This window comes from Oncorhynchus keta, chromosome 14 (assembly GCF_023373465.1).
Source record: "Oncorhynchus keta strain PuntledgeMale-10-30-2019 chromosome 14, Oket_V2, whole genome shotgun sequence".
NCBI lineage: Eukaryota > Metazoa > Chordata > Actinopteri > Salmoniformes > Salmonidae > Oncorhynchus > Oncorhynchus keta.
In genome coordinates, this window is record NC_068434.1 from 29750930 (window position 1) to 29772223 (window position 21294).

The following is a 21294-nucleotide window of genomic DNA, read 5'->3' on the forward strand; positions in this document are numbered from 1 at the left end:
CATTTCAAATGTTTGACCTAAGAGTTTGTGACAAAAGCCAGCATACAGTATTATGGCAGCTCATAGGCTCCAAACGATAAAAATAACACAGCACTTCGGTTAGCTTAGAGGTCAGTAGCAGATGCCAATGTAACCATTAACAATTATTCCCTGCTTTCAAGGCCAGAACATTTCAGAGCCATTGAATGCAAGAACGCACAAACAGTTTATTTCTTCCCTTAGAGACAGGTGATGTAGTATGGGTGTCACGGCTGTTGGTGGAAGAAGGTGAGGACCAAGGTTCAGCGTGTTCATCCTTTTATTAACGGAACTGAAGACTGATTAACAAAACAACAACCAAAACAGTTCTGTCTGGTACAGACACAAAAACAGAAAGCAACTACCTACAAAATCCATGTGGGCAAGAGCTACCTAAGTATGGTTCTCAATCAGAGACAACGATAGACAGCTGTCCCTGATTGAGAACCATACCCGGCCAAAAACAAATAAATACAAAAACATAGAAAAAGGAACATAGAATGCCCACTCTAGTCACACCCTGGCCTAACCAAAATAGAGAATAAAAGCATCTCTATGGCCAGGGCGTGACAATGGGCTAGCTGATGAGTTCCCCTTTAGTGGATTTCTGCATGTAGGGCCCATGTGTGGTGGCAGAAAAATTACATTCCCCAGTGGAAGTGTTAAATGAATTACTGAGGGCTGCCTGCATGCAGCCAGCAACACTGCCCTGCTCTACAATAACAGTCTGAAAGGGATTTGGACTCTGGCTCTGCATCTGTCTGCAGAGTAAAAGGTACAAAACGGGGTGGAGTCAGGGAAACTGTAAAGACAATGTCCGCCGGTCCTGGTGGCCATACTATTCTAAATGTACCTCCTAAACCCTGTCTGTCATGCTTTCTCGATTTGATTGTTTTATACAGCAATAATACCCCCAAATCCTATTTGGACTAATCTCTTCTTTTTCTGTTGCATGTTTCTGCTCATTGAGCATGTACAAAGCCATTCATTATTTTTGCACCAGTAATCTCATTGCCAATGTAACCATTAACAATTATTCCCTGCTTTCAAGACCGTGCTCTGGTACAGACTAACAATGAGGCTTATGATGAAATTAGACAGATGACTTCTTTCAAATCATCAGGTGCTAAATTGAATAAGCTCTTAATTTGGCTATTACTGTGCCCAGGAAACTCAGCAACCAGCTGGTCATATCTGCCACGTGTCAGTGGATATGGCCTGAAAATTAAACTATGCTGCTGAGGATCACTATTAACTTGTCAATTTCTGCTCCATCATACTGGATGCTGCAATCTGCATCCTGCCAATCCTTTTTCCCCAATAAGTGTTCTATTTTCAGATGTGAAATTCACCACCTCAATTTGGTGTTGGTGGTGTTACTTTTTGCTATAAACATCACCTATTAAAAGCATAACATCTGTCTATTGAACATAAAGTAGAAAATTATATTACAGATAGCCATTACATCCACTGAACTGCTAGGGGCTCCTGAGTAGTGCAGTGGTCTATGGCACTGCATCTCAGTGCTAGAGGTGTCACTACAGACCCTGATTCGATCCCATAGGATGGTGCACAATTGGCCCAGCGTCGTCCGGGGGAAAGGAGGTTTTGGCCGGGGTAAGCCGTTATTGGAAAATAAGAATTTGTTCTTAACTGACTTGCCTAGTTAAATAAAATACAAATGAACTGCAGATGAAGCCTATATGACCAACTACGAGGCCAGATGGTTTCCACTGATCCACTGAACTGTGGATGAAACTTGATTTGTCTGGAACTGCATGGAATACTTATATAGCTTTCGAAGAAGAACAGGAAGGAGATTTGGAACATGAATATTAATTAGTTGTGTACAATCAGTCGATCTTATGCTTGGTAGATGGATTATACCTTTAATTCATCTAATGTAATTGTTTTTTAATAAACCCTATTGCAGTTTGTGTGCTCTCTTTCTCTCCTTCTTTATCTCTCGCTCTCTTCCCTCTCTCTCCCCCTATCTCTCCCTCGCTCCCCTCAATACCATGGGCTCTGAACATTTTATTCAATTACGGCTAAACAAAATGTCAGCCTTAAAGGGCCCTATATTATATTTTGTGTTGCTTTTTGTTATTTCCCCTCACCTTTGTTCCTCATTGTGTTACTTTATGTATACAGCAGGAGGCACAATGATGCAAGGCTGCAAAACTACATTATTTGTGTGATATTTACAACATTTATGTTGTATTTGTGTTGTGATCAAAGGATTACTGCTCCACTACAATGAAAGCAACATTGTTAATTTTAATTTCATATCATAAATTTGAATAATACCGTTGTTTACATTAACTCCCCAGGCTATATATTGTAAAGATGCAGGGATCATGCGGAGTTCATGGAGGGTTGTCCAGATGCTTCAGGAAGATCATGACTGGTTGAGTTGTCCTGTTCTAAGCCACCTGGTCATGGAAACACTGGGGTTTAGAGTGGGAAAGAAGGGTCTTAACTCGATTTTAGATACTGGATGTCCAGCCCTGGCATACTTGACTGTCTCCTGATTCTTCTAGCCAATACAGTTAGTTAGACCCTCCAATGCTAAAATACATTTTATTCTTGTTTTTATTTCATGCTTATCATGAGGAGCAATTAGAAAAATACATCTCAGGTGTTCCATAAAAGCCGATTGGAACAAAGCAGCATCAGGGTGGGCTCAATGTTAGGCGTGATCTGTTGGATGGAAGGGGCTATTTGTCATCCATGAGAGCCAGAGGCATTGTGGCCTCCATTCTAGGGCAGGGTAATTTACAGCCTCATGGGAGTTATAGGATTGTGTCCCAGCGTTGGTGTCAAGGCTTATTTCAACTGTGGTTCATGTGTGGGACTGCTGTTTCAGGGGGATATTGAATATTATGCGGATCATTCCTCAATATAAATACTTTTGGGACATAATTGGCATGGGTGAGAGATGGAGTGAAGAATTAGACTAAGGACAGGGTTGTAGCAGTGGAGAATGCCTAGTACCTACCAATACCTCTAATATTCTCTCCACACTGGTCAACTTGTCATAGCTCAGAAAGCATTCATTTTAAGAGCATATTGATTCTGGGTGACACCCTGACTTTAAATGAGAGCAGTCTTTGGAGAACTGATGAATGAGAACTGAAGGGAAGACAACATGTCTTTCGATCATGAATACCTAGGTGACAGACTGCTATTTGCTGTCTTATAACTGTTCAAGCATAGTCAATTACTCCACCTTCATATCTGTTACATGTACTGTAGCAAACAGCAGAGCAGCGAACCAGGTTTGCTGGTGTGAAAGGCTAACACACGATGCATCGGGCCAATAGGATTAACCCACTTGTTGGGAATTGTAATGTGGCTCAAATTGCAAGGATCGCTCCACTGCCCCCTCCAAACAGGAAGCTTCCGAACTTGTCCAGGCCTACTCAGCTTCCTCACACGTCCAGGCAATGCATAGGGTGTTTGCCTTTCACTCCAGCATCCCAGGTTTTCTGCCCTGCCCTGCCGTTCGCTACACTGGTGTCAGAAGTGGGATGGCGGCCGTGAGGCACAAACACAAACAAAGACAAACACCCTATGCATTGCGCCAATAGGGTGAACCCACTTGGTGGAAATTGTAACGTGTCTCACATAGCGAGGATCGCTACAGTATTTTTAAAGTAAACAATAAAGTGGTTCTTCCTTTAAAAGTTGTGGCGTACTGCAGCACAGCTTGCGGAGTGCCGCAAAAGTCTATGGCACGTTATTTAAGTATTAGCCATTGTTGCCAGAATGACGCAATTTACCACAATCTGCCACCATCTACCACAAATGGTCGCGGCATAAGCTCAAATCTTTTAAAAGAAGAACCACTGTACTAGTAAGGAGGCATCTATTGATAACCAAATAATTCAGCCCTTATGGACAATGAGAGGTCTTGAAGATAAATAGCAGGGCAGGTCTTCACAGTCTCAAGACAGATAAATCAAGGATAAACAAGCATACTGGGATGTTACAGTATAGTGATCTGTCAGAAAGCAGCGTGAATTATGGGTATCTTAGTGTTATTCTAAGATGCAATTTACTGTCCATGAGGCAGAGATACTTATTGATTTACACTGCCAGTGACACAAGAATCTCAACCATTTTCCCCACAAAAGACTATGTCCAACTACTTGTTTATGTAATAGGTGTCTCCCCCTAATATCACCTCATTCCTAGATAGATTATTTGTTCTAGAACCGTTGGTTCTGTGTGCTAAAAAGTTCTGAACACATTTACGTAGTACAACTTAAAATACTTTATCAATGACAATTAACATAAAGTTGATGATCAACTGGGCAGGTTGTTACATAGTGTCTACAGTGCCTTTCGGATAGTATTCAGACCCCTTGACTTTTTCCACATTTGTCACAATTGGTTATAGCCTTATTCTAAAATGGATGAAATAAAAAAAAATGTCCTCATCAACCTATACACAATACCTCATAACGACAAAGTGAAAACAGGTTTTTAGGATTTTTTGCAAATGTATTAAAAATAAAAAACAGAAACACTTTATTTCCATACTTCTTCAGACACTTTGCTATGAGACTCGAAATTGAGCTCAGGTGCATCCTGTTTTCATTGATCATCCATGAGATGTTTCTACAACTTGATTGGAGTCCAGCTGTGTACATTCAATTGATTGGACATGATTTATAAAGGCACACACCTGTCTATATAAGATCCCACAGTTGACAGTGCATGTCAGAGCAAAAAACAGGCCACGAGGTCGTAGGAATGGTCTGTAGAGCTCAGAGACAGGATTGTGTCGAGGAACAGATCTGGGGAAGGGTACTAAAACATTTATGCAGCATTTAAGGTTCCCAAGAACACAGAGGCCTCCATCATTCTTAAATAGAAGAAGTTTGGAACCACCAAGACTCTTTCTAGAGCTGGCCGCCCGGCCAAACTGGGCAATCGGGGGAGAAGGGCCTTGGTCAGGGAGGTGACCAAAAATCCGATGGTCAATCTGACAGAGCTCCAGAGTTCCTCTGTGGAGATGGGAGAACCTTACAGAAGGACAACCATCCCTGCATTACTCCACCAATGTAAATGTGTTATTTCAGTTTTTAATTTTAAATACATTTGCAAAAATGTCTAAAACCTGTTTTTGCTTTGTCATTATGGGGTATCGTGTGTGTTCAACCTTCCCAAGTTCTCTCACGTCACCCCGCTCCTCCGCTCTCTCCACTGGCTTCCAGTTGAAGCTCGCATCCGCTACAAGACCATGGTGCTTGCCTACGGAGCTGTGAGGGGAACGGCACCTCAGTACCTCCAGGCTCTGATCAGGCCCTACACCCAAACAAGGGCACTGCGTTCATCCACCTCTGGCCTGCTCGCCTCCCTACCACTGAGGAAGTACAGTTCCCGCTCAGCCCAGTCAAAACTGTTCGCTGCTCTGGCCCCCCAATGGTGGAACAAACTCCCTCACGACGCCAGGACAGCGGAGTCAATCACCACCTTCCGGAGACACCTGAAACCCCACCTCTTCAAGGAATACCTAGGATAGGGTAAGTAATCCTTCTCACCCCCCTAAAAGATTTAGATGCACTATTGTAAGTGGCTGTTCCACTGGATGTCATAAGGTGTATGCACCAATTTGTAAGTCGCTCTGGATAAGAGCGTCTGCTAAATGACTTAAATGTAAATGTAGATTGATGAGGGAAAAATTCCTAATCAATTTTAGAATAAGGCTGTAATGTAAAAAAAAGTGGAAAAAGTCAAGGGGTCTGAACTGAATACTTTCCAAAATGCACTGTATAACATAACCTTGTCTTTTTCATAGATATATGAATGTTTCTCTGTACAAAAACCTACTTGCAGTATTTGATCATTTAATGGTTTCAAATTACTCCCTTTTCTATGTTTCAGAATTTCAAAGAATATCCACCCTTCTCCTGTCCTTCCCTTTCTAACCATCACAGAGGACCGAATACAGTTGTCCTTATCTAATTGGCAGTATTATTAGCTACTTGGACATGCTGATACTGAGGCTGAGATTGTAATATGAAGGATACCATTCCCCCTTCCATTTCAGATCAGTTGATAACTGAGTTGAAAACAGACTGTATTTCCTTTGTCAACTTCTGCATGATAAATTCCAGATCCACCTTAGTATTTTGTGGATTAGAAGTGGATTGCGTCCTAACATCACATTGAACATGAATCTTCAATGTGTCAATGTTCTCTTACCCTGTAAAGACGTGCTTTTAGAAAATGGTACATATACAGTTGAAGTCGGAAGTTTACATACACTTTGGTTGGCGTCATTAAAACTTGTTTCTCAACCACTCCACAATTTTCTTGTTAACAAACTATAGTTTTGGCAAGTCGGTTAGGACATCTACTTTGTGCATGACACAAGTCATTTTTCCAACAATTGTTTACAGACAGATTATTTCACTTATAATTCACTGTATCACAATTCCAATAGGTCAGAAGGGTACATTCCCTAAGTTGACTGTGCCTTTAAACAGCTTGGAAAATTCCAGAAAATAATGCCATGGCTTTAGAAGCTTCTGATAGACTTATTTACATAATTTGAGTCATTGAATGTGTACCTGTGGATGTATTTCAAGGCCTACCTTCAAACTCAGTGCCTCTTTGCTTGACATTATGGGAAAATCAAAAGAAATTAGCCAAGACCTCAGAAAAAAAATTGTAGACCTCCACAAGTCTGGTTCATTCTTGGGAGCAATTACCAAACGCCTGAAGGTACCACGTTCATCTGTACTAACAATAGTACGCCAGTATAAACACCATGGGACCACGCAGCCGTCATACCGCTCAGGAAGGAGACGCATTCTGTCTCGTAGAGATGAACATACTTTTGTGCGAAAAAGTGCAAATCAATCCCAGAACAACAGCAAAGGACCTTGTGAAGATGCTGGAGGAAACAAGTACAAAAGCAACTATATCCACAGTAAAATGAGTCCTGTATCGATATAACCTGAAAGACCGCTCAGCAAGGAAGAAGCAACTGCTCCAAAACTGCCATAAAAAAAGCCAGGCTGCAGTTTGCAACTGCACATGCGGCCAAAGATCGTACATTTTGGAGAAATATCCTCTGGTCTGATGAAACATAAATAGAACTGTTTGGCCATAATGACCATTGTTATGTTTGGAGGAAAAAGGGGGAGGCTTGCAAGCCGAAGAACACCATCCCAACCGTGAAGCACGGGGGTGGCAGCATCATGTTGTGGGGGTGCTTTGCTGCAGGAGGGACTGGTGCACTTCACAATATAGATGACATTATGAAGAAGGAAAATTGTGGATATATTGAAGCAACATCTCAAGACATCAGTCAGGAAGTTAACGCTTGGTTCTAAATGGTCTTCCAAATGGACAATGACCCCCAAGCATACTTTCAAAGTTGTGGCAAAATGGCTTAAGGACAACAAAGTCAAGGTATTGGAGGGGCCATCACAAAGCCTTGACCTCAATCCTATAGAAAAATTTGGGGTAGAACTGAAAAAGTGTGTGCGAGCAAGGAGGCCCACAAACCTGACTCAGTTACACCAGCTCTGTCAGGAGGAATGGGACAAAATTCCCCCAACTTATTGTGGGAAGCTTGTGGAAGGGTAACTGAAACGTTTGACTCAAGTTAAACAATTTAAAGGCCATGCTACCAAATACTAATTGAGTCTATGTAAACTTCTGACCCATTGGGAATGTGATGAACGAAATAAAACTTGAAATAAATCGTTCTCTCTACGATTATTCTGACGTTTCACATTCTTAAAATAAAGTGGTGATCCTATCTGACCTAAAACAGGGAACTTTTACTAGGATTAAATGTCAGGGATTGTGCAAAACTGAGTTTAAATGTATTTGTCTAAGGTGTATGTAAACTTCCAACTTCAACTGTAGTCACTATTTCAGACTATGACCTTCACCCAGAAAAACATACACTACCGTTCAAAAGTTTGGTGTCCCTTAGAAATGTCTTTGTTTTTTAAAGAACACCAGTCTCAACATCAACAGTGAAGAGGCGACTCCGGGATGCTGGCCTTCTAGGCAGAGTTGCAAAGAAAAAGCCATATCTCAGACTGGCCAATAAAAATAAAAGATTAAGATGGGCAAAAGAATACAGACACTGGACAGAGGAACTCTGTCTAGAAGGCCAGCATCCCGGAGTTGCCTCTTCACTGTTGACGTTGAGACTGGTGTTTTGCTGGTACTATTTAATGAAGCTGCCGGTTGAGGACTTGTGAGGCGTCTGTTTCTCAAACTAGACACTCTAATGTACAGTTCAGTCAGTTGCTCAGTTGTGCAGTGGGGCCTCCCACTCCTCTTTGTATTCTGGTTAGCGACAGTTTGCGCTGTTTTGTGAAGAGTAGTACACAGTGTTGTACGAGATCTTCAGTTTCTTGGCAATTTCTCGCGTGGAATAGCTTTCATTTCTCAGAACAATAATAGACTAACAAATTTCAGAAGAAAGGTCTTTGTTTCTGGCCAATTTGAGTCTAATCGAATCCACAAATGCTGATGCTCCAGATACTCAACTAGTCTAAAGAAGGACCGTTTTATTGATTATTTAATCAGGACAACAGTTTTTTTTTTTTTTTACATAATTGCAAAAGGGTTTTCTAATGATCAATTAGCATTTTAAAATTATAAACTTGGATTAGGTAACACAACATGCCATTGGAACACAGGAGTGATGGTTGCTGATAAAGGGCCTCTGTACGCCTATGTAGATATTCCATAAAAAATCAGCAGGTTCCATCTACAATAGTCATTTACAACATTATCAATGTCTACACTGTACTTCAGATCAATTTGATGTTATCTAATGGAAAAATGTTTAGCTTTTCTTTCAAAAACAAGGACATTTCTAAGTGACCCCAAACTTTTGAACGGTAGTGTATATTTGATTCATTCTGAAATAATGTTCCTTCATGTCTGTCTTTCCTCACAGCAAGGCCAGTTAAAAATAGTGTGGATGTAGGGATGGGCATTTGAGTTACTGGTGTGAGATTGTGCGGGGGAGAAGAGTTGTAAGTCCTCTATACCACTGCATTTCATTACTGGAGAGTATTGAATGCTTGTTCATTGGGACAAAATAGACCCCAAGTCCCTCTGCTTTCTCTCAGCAAAGGAGCATGCACACTCACTCTCTTCCAAATGGTCAAATAAAATAAGCTGTTTATCCTGTAAATTCTGGTTTGGCAACTATAAAATGTTGGCATCTCGTTTAAAATTTCTTGTATCCTAAATATTTAAAATATTGTGCAGATTTTTTACTTTGTACCTGTGAAAACAGCAGTTCTAAAACAGGAACCTAAATGTGAGGGATGTGTGTATTACCTAATTGTTCAGGAAGATCAAACCTGCATCCACGCTCCATAGGAACACCATGCTGTGTGTTAATTTGAGATGTTCTGTCTGTCTGGTTTTCAAGCACAGTCAGTCGAAATCTGACTCATTCAGGTCTTCCTTCTCTTCACATCCCTCTCCAGGGGAAGTGCGTGGGGACAGTAAGAACCTGTCATCTTCTGGCTCACCAAGTGCAAAATCTCAATTAAATAGTTTTCTTTGTGAAAGCCTGTAGGATCTGTCATAATGTCTTTGGATGCTGTTTCAATTAGGAAGGATGTGAGACACAGTTTGACACCGGTGGGCATGGTAGCTGTGATTCTCAAATTCTAACCTAGCCTCCTACATTTTTTTGCATTGAGGAGGAATGCCAATCTGTAATATTTTCTTGCCAGTTTAATTGACATTTGGAAAAACACAGGGAAACTGGTCGATTTGGGGGGGATGGCAATAGTAAGCTATGCTATGGAAACAGAGAGGTCAGAATTCCTGCCTGCATGGGATGTGACTACTTTCACCAGTTGAGCGTGATGGCCTACACTTTTTTTCCCTTTAACTTATTCACCATATATCCATGTTGTTGCTTAGTTTTGAAAGAGGAGACCAAAATGTTCATATGACACATCGCTACCCATCCATATTGATTTACATCAGGCAAATGACATGATTTAAATATATATACATATATATATATAAATTTCACCTTGCTTTAACCAGGTAGGCTAGTTGAGAACAAGTTGTCATTTGCAACTGCGACCTGGCCAAGATAAAGCAAAGCAGTTCGACACAAACAACAACACAGAGTTACACATGGATAAAACAAACATACAAAAAAAGTATATATACAGCATGTGCAAATGAGGTAGGATAAGAGGTAAGGCAATAAATAGGCAATGGTGGCGAAGTAATTACAACATTTACATTACATTTAAGTCATTTAGCAGACGCTCTTATCCAGAGCGACTTACAAATTGGTGCATTCACCTTATGACATCCAGTGGAACAGCCACTTTACAATAGTGCATCTAAATCTTTTAAGGGGGGTGAGAAGGATTACATTATCCTATCCTAGGTATTCCAATATAGCAATATAGCAATTAAATACTGGAATGGTAGAATGTGCAGAAGATGAAAGTGCAAATAGTGATACTGGGGTGCAAAGGAGCAAGATAAATAAATAAATACAGTATTGGGATGAGGTAGATTGGATGGGCTATTTACAGATGAGCTATGTGCAGTGATCTGTGAGCTGCTCTGACAGCTCGTGCTCAAAGCTAGTGAGGGAGGTAAGAGTCTCCAGCTTTTGTGATTTTTGCAGTTCGTTCCAGTCATTTGCAGCAGAGAACTGGAAGGAGAGGCGGCCAAAGGAAGAATTGGCTTTGGGGGTGACTAAGTGAGATATACCTGCTGGAGCGCGTGCTACAGGTGCGTGCTGCTAGATGCTTTCATTTTGTTGTGTATATACTGTATACTAGCCTCCTGAAAAACAGCTTCAGACCATATATTTTCAGTGTCTGCTGCCAAAATATTTGTGTTTATTTTTTTAAATGTTTTATGTGAAATGTGAAGCACATCGTGTCTGAAATGTGCTGTATAAATAAAGCTTGATTTTATTTTATTACGGTGTCTCAAGATGGACAAACTATTGCCACTTTTTCTCGTTTTACAAGCTAAGGTCTTTTTAAAGGAGTAAGCTTTGCGGTCTCGTTCGGTTCTCCTTGCAGAGATCAGCTCCGGAGTGGCCCCGCGGTCAATGTCTCTGTATCACAACCGGCCGAGATTGGGAGTCCCATACTGTAGTGCGGCGCACAATTGGCCCAGCGTCATCCAGTTTAGGATTTAGCCAGGGTAGGCGGTCATTGTAAATACGAATGTGTTCTTAACTGGTATCCCTAGTTCAATAAAAACACGGCAGGTGTATAAATACAACCAATTAGCAAGTCGTACATTTCCGAGTTCTGACTAGCACGTGAAACTAGCAATAGTTTCACTTCTACTAGAAGTACTGTTGAGCAATCATCGAGAGGGAAGCATGCTCCAGGCTTTATGCTTGTGGGACATTTTCGATTGTAGTTAATCAAGCTGCCTCATTCAACGATTTAGCAAATCAAAAAAGTCTGAGTTTTCTAGTTCCGACTACTATTTGAACGCAGCAATAGACTTCGGCTGCTGAACTTTGACTGGCTTCAAGAAGAAAACGAACAAAAACGTCACAAAATGTTGTTATATGCATGAACTGTTTCGAGAGGGAAGCATGCTACAGGTTTTATGCTTGATGACGACAAGCCACATCCTACCTTCCTGTGCATGCTTGATAAAATCTCTTCTGTGGAGATTTGGTTCCAAATATTGATTCCTCCAGCAGACCTGACCTTTAGTGTGAAGTTCGGAAAAGGGTGAGAAAATAACGGCAAACGTAGAATATAGGCAATGAATTATACATGTATTTTCATAGCATTGTAATTGTGTAATAATGAATAATTAAACGAAGGGATGGGTAAGGTAAGGGACCTTTAATTGGGGATTCAGATGGTATTCTCCAGCTGTGGGCAGCAGATGTGTAGTTGAAAGAATAAGCGCATTTATCATGGGATAGGCTACGCTAGCTATTGTAGGCTACATGATGTTGAAGCCCTTTGTTGCATTTAATTGGTTGCTAAATTAGGCAATGGCCAATTTATTTTTCCCCTATTCAGATTCCACTTGAATTTGTATGATTTATTATACTGTCACAATGTTTGTGGCTTCAATGTTCAAAACGGGAACTTGTTGATCTCAATAAGTTGTGGTTTAATAATTAATTTAATGACCGGAGTAGGCTCCTAGAGAGGAAACGTTGTTTTAGCCTCATTGCTCATGTGGTTGTTCGCTTGAACGGAAGACCTGTATGACCACCGCGGCTCGAACTCCCGGCGGGAGTCTCTCATCGTTTCAGGCGGGGGAACAGCGTTCCTCCTGCGTCTGCATCATTTGGTAGATGAGACGGAACCTTAGCTCTCGAATAGTCAATGGAAATGTAGTGAAATGTAGAAAAACGTTGAGCGAAGCGGGTAAGAATCCATCTTTTCTTTTATTCTCACATTCGGTCAAATTTTTAGGTATAATTAAAAAAAAACATCTGTTAAGGCTATACAGACAGGATTTTTTTTGTTTTTGTTGCCATAATGCCATTTAGACTATAGCCTATTATATTTGTTGGGCTATATTACATTAGGAAACATTGTGACAACGATCATTCATTTCTGAACTACTGCTTTTTAACTGATGCTTCAAAAACAATATTCACTTGATGTTCAATGAGAGGATACACTCTGTATATTTATGCTAACTTACTCTGCATACATGTTAAGATAAACTTAATTTGTATCATGACACCCCTCATTACCCCGTGTCTATATTTGCTTTAGTTCAATGAGATCTCTTTGGGTACCTATAGCCAGGATATAATAACATAGAGTTGAGAGAATGCCAATTTCAAGCTTCAACACACGTTTAAGGGACTGTATGTATGGCTTCATGTGGTGGCAAATTCAATACATTGTTGCTGAAAGTGTCTCAATATGTCCATATAATATATTTTATAGTGTCTTAACTGTCTTGAATATTGGCAATTGCTTAACGTTTTGGAAGCCTTGTGTTTCACATACTAAAGAGGACTAAGTAGGCTAATAAGTAGTTAATGATGTAGATAAACATGTGTGAAACAGTTAAGTTGTCTTGTACAGTATATGCCTAATGGGTTTAAATCTGATTCTGGGGCATTAACAGCATGCTATGTTATAGTCTAGCACATCATTGAATTGATTCCAGTCATATTGATTCTTGTAGCACATTTTGTGACCAGATGTACTGTATGCCTAACTTTTATTAGCCCATTCAATTGCATTGTTTGTTTATTTGATAAACTGTTCCCTCTAGATCACAAGCTCTACATTAGATCATCTGTACCATTGATGTAATGAGCCTTGGGGTTTTGTACATAAAGTTCAGACACATAAAGAATCCTACATTAACCACCATCCATTTGGTAATTATGTTTTGATTAGGGCTATATCATCACAGAATCTGCAGTGGGACTGTCAACATAATCATTAGAAACAACCCTGGTTAAGCCCCAGGCAGAAGTGGTTTATTCAAGTTTGATTAGACAGAGACCTGTCTCTATCTAGCTTATAATCACATAGGGCCTTGAACTAAGTGATAATAATGATCCTAAGAACCTGGAGGCTACTTCATTTAGAAGAAAATATCACTTCATTACTCACTGACTATAAATCTGTTGTGGTCCATCAAAGGTAGATGCCAAAATAACGTGAGAAATATTGAATTTATCATCTCAAAGGTGCATTTATGCACAATGGGTGAATGGGAAATTACACCCTATAACAATAGTGTCAATGATGATGGGAATAATAATAATGACCATGTGTTATTTCATCTCAACTCAAGAGTTTGCTGTGCTTTGACTGTGAAATTGATATTGTTGCAGTTAAAGAACATGGGTTGTCTTTGGAATGGAATGCTGATCTTATCCTGAATTGCTAGTTCCCAAGACATTAATTTAATCCTATCCAATTGCTCTCAGGAGCGATGTTGTAGCCTTGGGCTAAACATCCTAGTAATCAGTGCTGCTTCCTTCTCTTGACGTCCGCTCCCCCTTTCCCCCTTCCTATTTCCTGCACCTCAAGTCTTTCTTCATCCTTGGAATTGGAATACAGTTGTATTGCACATCACATATTAGTCAGGTGGTGGCAGTGGGTTAAATACATATGTCAATGGATACTGTACCAGTACCTATGCGGCAGGGTAGCCTAGTGGTTAGAGCGTTGGACTAGTAACCGAAAGGTTGCAAGTTCAAATCCCTGACCTGACAAGGTACAAATCTGTCGTTCTGCCCCTGAACAGGCAGTTAACCCACTGTTCCTAGGCCGTAATTGAAAATAAGAAATTGTTTTTAACTGACTTGCCTAGTAAAATCAAGGTTAAAAAAATATATATATGCATGCTGTAGGACAGCTGACCATTTGACAGATGACTCCTCAAGCTATCACAATCTTTGTGGTATGCTTGAGGTCATAGTCAGACACAGAGTAAAGAAGGGGAGTAATTTTCCGCACAGGAGACATCTAGCTCTTGGATTGTGAGAGAGGAAGAAATATATCCATTGTGTATGCTACCCAGTTGAGGCGGCCCAGCAGGATTCTGTCCTTGACATTAAGTACCTTCTCATGTTTCATTCGGATGGCATGTCATTGACATGGTTATTGTCATGGAAATGTACTGGAACGGGTTGTCTTTGGTATGGGGAGTCAAAATGATATCATGAGGCCTTTTGATGGTAACACATTTCAGTGTTCATCCATGCTGTTTGCTTGATGATATGGTGTTAATACATCGTTAGTTATGAATGCTAGTACTCAAGTAGACAGGCGGATACATTTACATGTTTTTCAGTCACCGCCTCTTGAAGCTCTCTCATCATTCATTCTCCTCTGGTTTGCAATAGTCTACTCTAATAAATCGAATGTCAGTGCTTACACAAGCGTCTCAAGATCCTAAACAAAGATTAATGATTACTGCAGTGATAGCCAAGGCTAAGTTTTGTTTTGACCAATTTAAAATGTATAGTCATATCTAGTCACTTACTACTATCTTATTTGAACATTTATTTCAGAGTATATTGTGTGTGCACCAAAGTGGAACCCATTGAACCTATGTTATAGAAAGCAAGGATTAAATTACATTTCAAGATTGTTTTACATCAAAAAACACATTGATGGTTTTACTTCAAAAACACACTACCTAAAGTAGAGTATTTTCCTGCTTCCAGCTATTTTCAGAGCAGGAGTTAACATGGTTGCAAAGACAAGTCCTTTATTTATCCTGGGTTTATTAAATAACCTCATTCACATTTGGGAAATCAGCTCCGTGAAAGATGTCATCTTATAAGTGTTGTTTTCTCTTTCAGACAGCAAACAAAGACTGCAATCAATGTTCCAGCCTTTAAGAATACTGGTATGATGAAAACCCCGGCAAACTCAAACATACAATAAAGACACATTAGATAGTATATCATATTGAAGTGGAGGGAAACACCATACTAATACTTCTGGATCCCAGTCTACAAAATAAGTTCTGACTTCTATCATGGAGGTGTCCCATATGAACAATAGTAGTCATCACACCTGGTGGAAAGAGATGCCATGGGGCGACACAGACGAGTGCCCCACCTCCATGAGTGGCACAACATTCCTGATAGTTGCCTACAGCGCACTGATTGGGGTGGGCCTTATCGGTAACATCTGCCTGGTGTTTGTCATCACACGGCAGAAGGAGATGAGGAATGTCACCAACATATTCATCGCCAACCTGTCAATTTCTGACATCCTCATGTGCATCGTGTGCCTGCCGGTCACCATCATCTACACCCTAATGGATCGCTGGATCTTGGGGGAGGCACTCTGTAAGGTCACACCCTTTGTCCAGTGCATCTCTGTCACAGTCTCTGTCTTCTCCCTGGTCCTCATAGCCATGGAGCGCCACCAACTCATCATCCACCCCACTGGATGGAAGCCTGTTGTGGGCCACTCCTACCTGGCTGTAGCCATCACTTGGATGGTGGCCTGCTTCATCTCTCTGCCTTTCTTCTCCTTCAACGTTCTCACCAACAGTCCTTTCCAGAACATTAGCCTCCCCTTCAATCCCTTCACTGACCACTTCATCTGTATGGAGCGGTGGCCCTCAGAGCACAAACGACTGGCCTACACCACCTGCCTGCTGCTCTTCCAGTACTTCCTTCCCCTCATCCTCATCCTGGTCTGCTACTTGCGCATCTTCCTGCGTCTCAGACAGAGAAAATACATGGTGGAGCGAACCAGGGACAACCGCCAGAAGAAGGCCAGGGGGTCAAAGAGGATCAATGCCATGTTGGCCTCCATCGTGGCAGTGTTTGCCCTCTGCTGGCTCCCGCTCAACATCTTCAACACCGTGTTTGACTGGAATCACCAGGCCATCCCATCCTGCCAGCATGACATCATCTTCTCTGCCTGCCACCTCACAGCCATGGCCTCTACTTGTGTCAACCCCATCATCTATGGCTTTCTCAACAGTAACTTCCAGAAAGAGCTCAAATCTACCCTATACCGCTGCCGCTGCTGGGGGGCACCAGAGAGTTATGAGAGCTTCCCTCTCTCTATTGTCAGCACAGAAGTCACTAAGGGGTCGATCTTGAGCAAAGGATCGATCAGCATGAATGTATAGTCCCAACCCATTCAGATAGGGAGAGCGAAAGTATAGAACTTGTCATTGTCTTGACCATGCATTGAAGGTTGTCTTGCTGAGATTTTTGCTGGAGCAAGGGTTGACAGGGGTTGTTCAAATGATTCACATGTCAATGTTTTTTGTTTCTTAGCAATCAATGGTTGACTTCTTCAGTGGGAATGGAGAGAAACGTGAAAGTAAGAACACTGCCCCAACAGTCATTTTACAGTGTTGTCAATTAGGTATGTGTTTTTACACCTTAGAGGAAGTCTGATTTTATGACGGTGCAAAGGTCTTCTTCACTGCAAGCACTGGAGTAAAAGGTGTGCTTAACACCAACATAATATTGCAATGTATTATTTGGGTCTCTACAGAGCAGTAATATTCAAAGTTGGGGTGGGGTCGCGGGATTTAAAAAAAAAATGCAACAAATGTACAATTAATTTATAGGACAAAATGTATGCATGCATGAATGTAAGTCGCTTTGGATAAAAGCACCTGCTAAATGGAATATATATATATATATATATAAAAACATTTTTTGAGAAAGATGATTTGAAAAATCATATTGAATTGAGTTAATGTATTTATTGATTCTCTTAATTTTGATAAGAGAGATGGAAGTTAATTGAAAGTTATTTGTTGATGTGAAAATAGAAATTTACCTATTTTTATTTAAAAAATATATATTTTTATTTTTTTAAACATTTTAAGGCTGTAATTAGATTTGAGGTGTGGGGTCGCAGAAATTCTGGCCAAAAAAAAGTGTTCCTGCTTGAAAGGTTTGAGTACCACAGCTATAGAGTGTAGCCAAATGTGTTGTCATGATAGTCAAACTTGCATGGCAGCACAAAAGTCTTTAAAATTGACTATAATTGAAGGACTTTTAAATTGACCTTCAACTCCTCTTGGGTTCCACTCACAAAGTCATGTTTGAATAATGTGAGATTTTCAGATGGTCCTTTTATCACATTTTACTCCTGTTAATCCTGGATCATGGATGGCTACTGCTATAATTGTGTTTTTATAGAATTCGCTATCCTTTCAACCCTCCTTTGTGCAATTCCTTCCCTCATGCAGAGACTCATGGTATATGCATGTTAAGGGATGCCAAGTGCTAACCACTTCCAATGGTTCATTCATGATATTGATGTGGGTTTAAAGGGATAGTTCTCCAAAAGCACGTGTTAATGATTTCCTTCATAGATAGGAATCATGTGATCTTTACACCGGCAAATGACTTGGCTAAGATCACGCCATGTCAATAAAATCCTCATAACTGGTTTGTTTGTAAACAGACCCATGACAGAATAACGTTATGGAATTTGTATTGAAACAAAACTTTGACATGGACTGACATTGAAAACTAGTGATTTAAGGCACAGTACCTGTCACAGACATGTTTTGTACCCACCAATGTTTACTGCCAAATATATTACTGTGCTAGTGGCTGACTTTGATAATAAAATGTGCCATGCAGCAACTATACATCTAGGGCCATATAACAAAAGAAAAGGGGCAGTAAATGAATACACTCTGTACTCTGACAGCAGCACATGGAATAATATCCTACTGTATATCCTTGCTCTCTCACTGAGGTCCACTGAGTCTTTGTATGTACAGTAATAGATCTGGTGTGTAGTTTAGCCCTGTGTGGTGTGTATGGTACCCGATATGCCTCTTGTATTGCAATGTGGGATAATTGGTTTATGAATGATTTATTACCATTTATATCTGTTTACCCTCTAATCTACTCTTGTAAACACATTTTCAGCCATTCCATTTGGCAGTTACAAGAATGAATATCCAATATGACCAAACTGTAACTCATTCATGAATGTGTGCAATATTTCCTTTTGCGGGTAAAATAAAGTTCAGTATGCCATATACAGTAAGTATTTGCAAATATCATGCCATGTTTTCTCTAAACATTTGTAAGCTGGCTGCATTTTCTTAAAATATATAATTCTCAGAACATTTCTAGGATGTTTTAATAATTTGAGGTCATATATTTGGATAATTCAAATTGTCAGATACATATATTTAAATGTGTGGCTCTGCTTAATTTTTATCCAATGTCTGAACGTTCTCTGTTTACTGGGTAGTTAGCGATGAGCTTTTATAAGCCAGATAATGTTTTGTACATTCTATGTACTCCTTTCTGCAGGGTTAATCTTTATCAACAAAGTTAGAATGCCAAAAGATGTTACAGTAGCTTTACAGAAGATAAATAAAAAAGTTGTATTTTATTGCATTTCATGTTTTTCTTTCTTCTTTTCTGTAGGTGCCCTTAGATATATCAAAGCAATGTCTGTCAGCATTTTCTCCTTTTCCCCAATCTATTTCATTATGATTTAGAGTGAATCTTTCACAAAATAATACATTTGATTTTGTGGTGCACTCACATTTTCTACTACCTTAAATTGCAGCCCTGGTTTTACAGCAGTCTAGTAAATGCTATCCACACCCCAAAGGGAAAGTGTTTATGTTCTTAAACATGAGCAGACAATGTTGAAGTAAGACTGTGACCCATACCTGTAAATCAATATCACTACCAATGGGAAATGGTTGAGATCTGTATGTGAAAATATTTATATTAAAGGTTGACTCTAATGAAACTGAAAGATCCACCCAAACATATTGTTTTCATTTTTTGCAGGGTGCTATAGATAAGTGTCTTCCAAATAGATGAAAATAAACATGTATAGTGTGTTAATGACCATTTGTAGCCAAGCAGTAAAACTGTCACAACTGTACTGTATCCATTTCTAATTTGTTTATCGATTCTTATTTGGTATCTTTTTCTATTCTGTTTCCACTCCGTCACTCACTCACCAAATACAGTCAAGAATAAAAATGTCAGATTCTCAAGCATTCTACTCCTCTCACTATCAATCCCTCACTTATACAATACTTATGAGACAACATATGCTGTAAAAAAGCTAATTAATAAGTTGTTCATTATTCACAGATGAGAAAGCGGTCACATTCTGTGTTCTTCAGTGAGATATGATTACAGGGTTGAGTTTGACATACTTTTTCAAGTCACATATTTTCTCCCAGAAACAGAAATCTGTATCAATTCATGGGTTTACTTTTCTTATCACTTATCCTGTTGGGGCCAATATAGGTACTTCCAAATAAGCCGAATCTGCATTTGCCCTGTAAACAGTTTGCTCAGCTGATGATGTTTTCTGTGGACTGTCAAGAATAGTTATGGCAAGTGTGTGTATGTTAAATTATAGGGTTATGTGGGTATTTTGAACCCAAGTAAAGTGATTAAACAAAACCACACTGTCCCTTTTCCTTATTGGAGCAGGTACACAACATATTCCTAAACACATGAGGAATGGGATGTAGGAAGTCTGCACTAGTCCACCCATCCTTAGTCTGAAACAGCAGGGATCACCCAGTCAAATGCCATTGGTTCAAATGTTAATGAATTCCCACCAATACCTCTTGTGGTAACAGAACAAAGTCACATTGGCCTGTGTGTAACCTCACTTCTGTGGAAGAAAAATAGAGGGATTTGTAGTGTATTCTTTTTTTGTTCTTGGCAGTTGAATAGGTCATATAAAGCAGCTCTGCCTCTTGAATTCTAACCCTGGTATTAGACATGCAAGAACGTGTACCTGCATTGAAACAGTCACCTGGGGCCATACTCACATATTGGCTCAGTCCATATTTACCAGTTCCTCCATGTTGCTTTTGAATTGTCCTGATGCCATATTTTTTATTAGGCATTTCCTGATGCCCTTATGCCCTGGTTGCTCTGATAGCTTTAGTTGCTTGGGTAAAAGTGTGGCTAATAGATCTGTTATGACTAATGGAACACAACGACATTTGTAAGATGACCTTTGCCACAGAAATATTTTTCAGAGATCATCACACTCATCTCAAGATTATGCTATAGCAGAACGACTCATCTGTGTCTTTGTAAACACTATCTTAATAAACCTCATATTTTAGTCAAAATTGTTGTCTCTTTGTGCTGTGTATTAGGGGTAATGACAGTTGAAAGCAGCTGCCACTTGATGAGTCTCATTTCCCCACATGGGTGGCATTTGACTGTGCGGGTCTTGGTCTTCATTTACGTACCTTGTATGGATCCCTACCCCCCTGTAACTGATCAGGATAAAACTGGAACATGAAATTACAGAAATCACAACCTGATTGCCAACCATTGTGCCTTAGCACCTCGCCACTCTCGGTCTATACAACACTCCTATTTTCTCAGTTTCCCATGCAGAGTAAACCAGGCATGAATTTACAATGCTCCCCCCCCATGAGTTCCTAAAAAATATATGTAAAAGCCCTGCAACCCTGCTGATTAATTTATGTGGTGCTGCTGTCTATTGGTGATGTTTCCAACTCTAGAATGTCTGCTGGTAACAACACTGGGTACCACCTGTGCTTTCAACACAAACACTTTTTTATACTGATAATGTTTCTATCTACACGGTAAAGAAAGGTCTCAGTCACCATAATGAGAAATAATACACAAATGGAGTAAATAAAATAAACGGGTGAATTACAACTTTTGTCGTAATATTATCTAATCTTATTGGTAAAGTGCATTGTCAATGTTTGCCTTTATATTTAATCTGTGGCCTCTCCATCTGACCTTTCCCTCTTTAATCATGAGAGTAGGACTGAGAGGTAGACCTTGAAATGCTG

The 21294-nt window shown here is 40.0% G+C and overlaps 1 protein-coding gene across 3 annotated transcripts; it reads left to right on the forward strand.

Moving 5' to 3' along the window:
* The first annotated feature begins 593 nt into the window (after window positions 1–593).
* Window positions 594–19373, forward strand: LOC118393170 (neuropeptide Y receptor type 1-like). 3 transcript variants are annotated; one of them, XM_035785562.2, is made up of 2 exons: window positions 594–793; window positions 15326–19373. In XM_035785562.2, the coding sequence occupies exon 2, from the start codon at window positions 15505–15507 to the stop codon at window positions 16615–16617; it is 1113 nt and encodes a 370-aa protein (XP_035641455.1). In that variant the 5' UTR covers window positions 594–793; window positions 15326–15504; the 3' UTR covers window positions 16618–19373. The 3 variants fall into 3 exon arrangements, with proteins under 3 accessions (XP_035641455.1, XP_035641454.1, XP_035641453.1); XM_035785561.2 differs by lacking the exon at window positions 594–793 and adding an exon at window positions 11059–11753; XM_035785560.2 differs by lacking the exon at window positions 594–793 and adding an exon at window positions 11783–12407.
* The last annotated feature ends 1921 nt before the right edge of the window (window positions 19374–21294 follow it).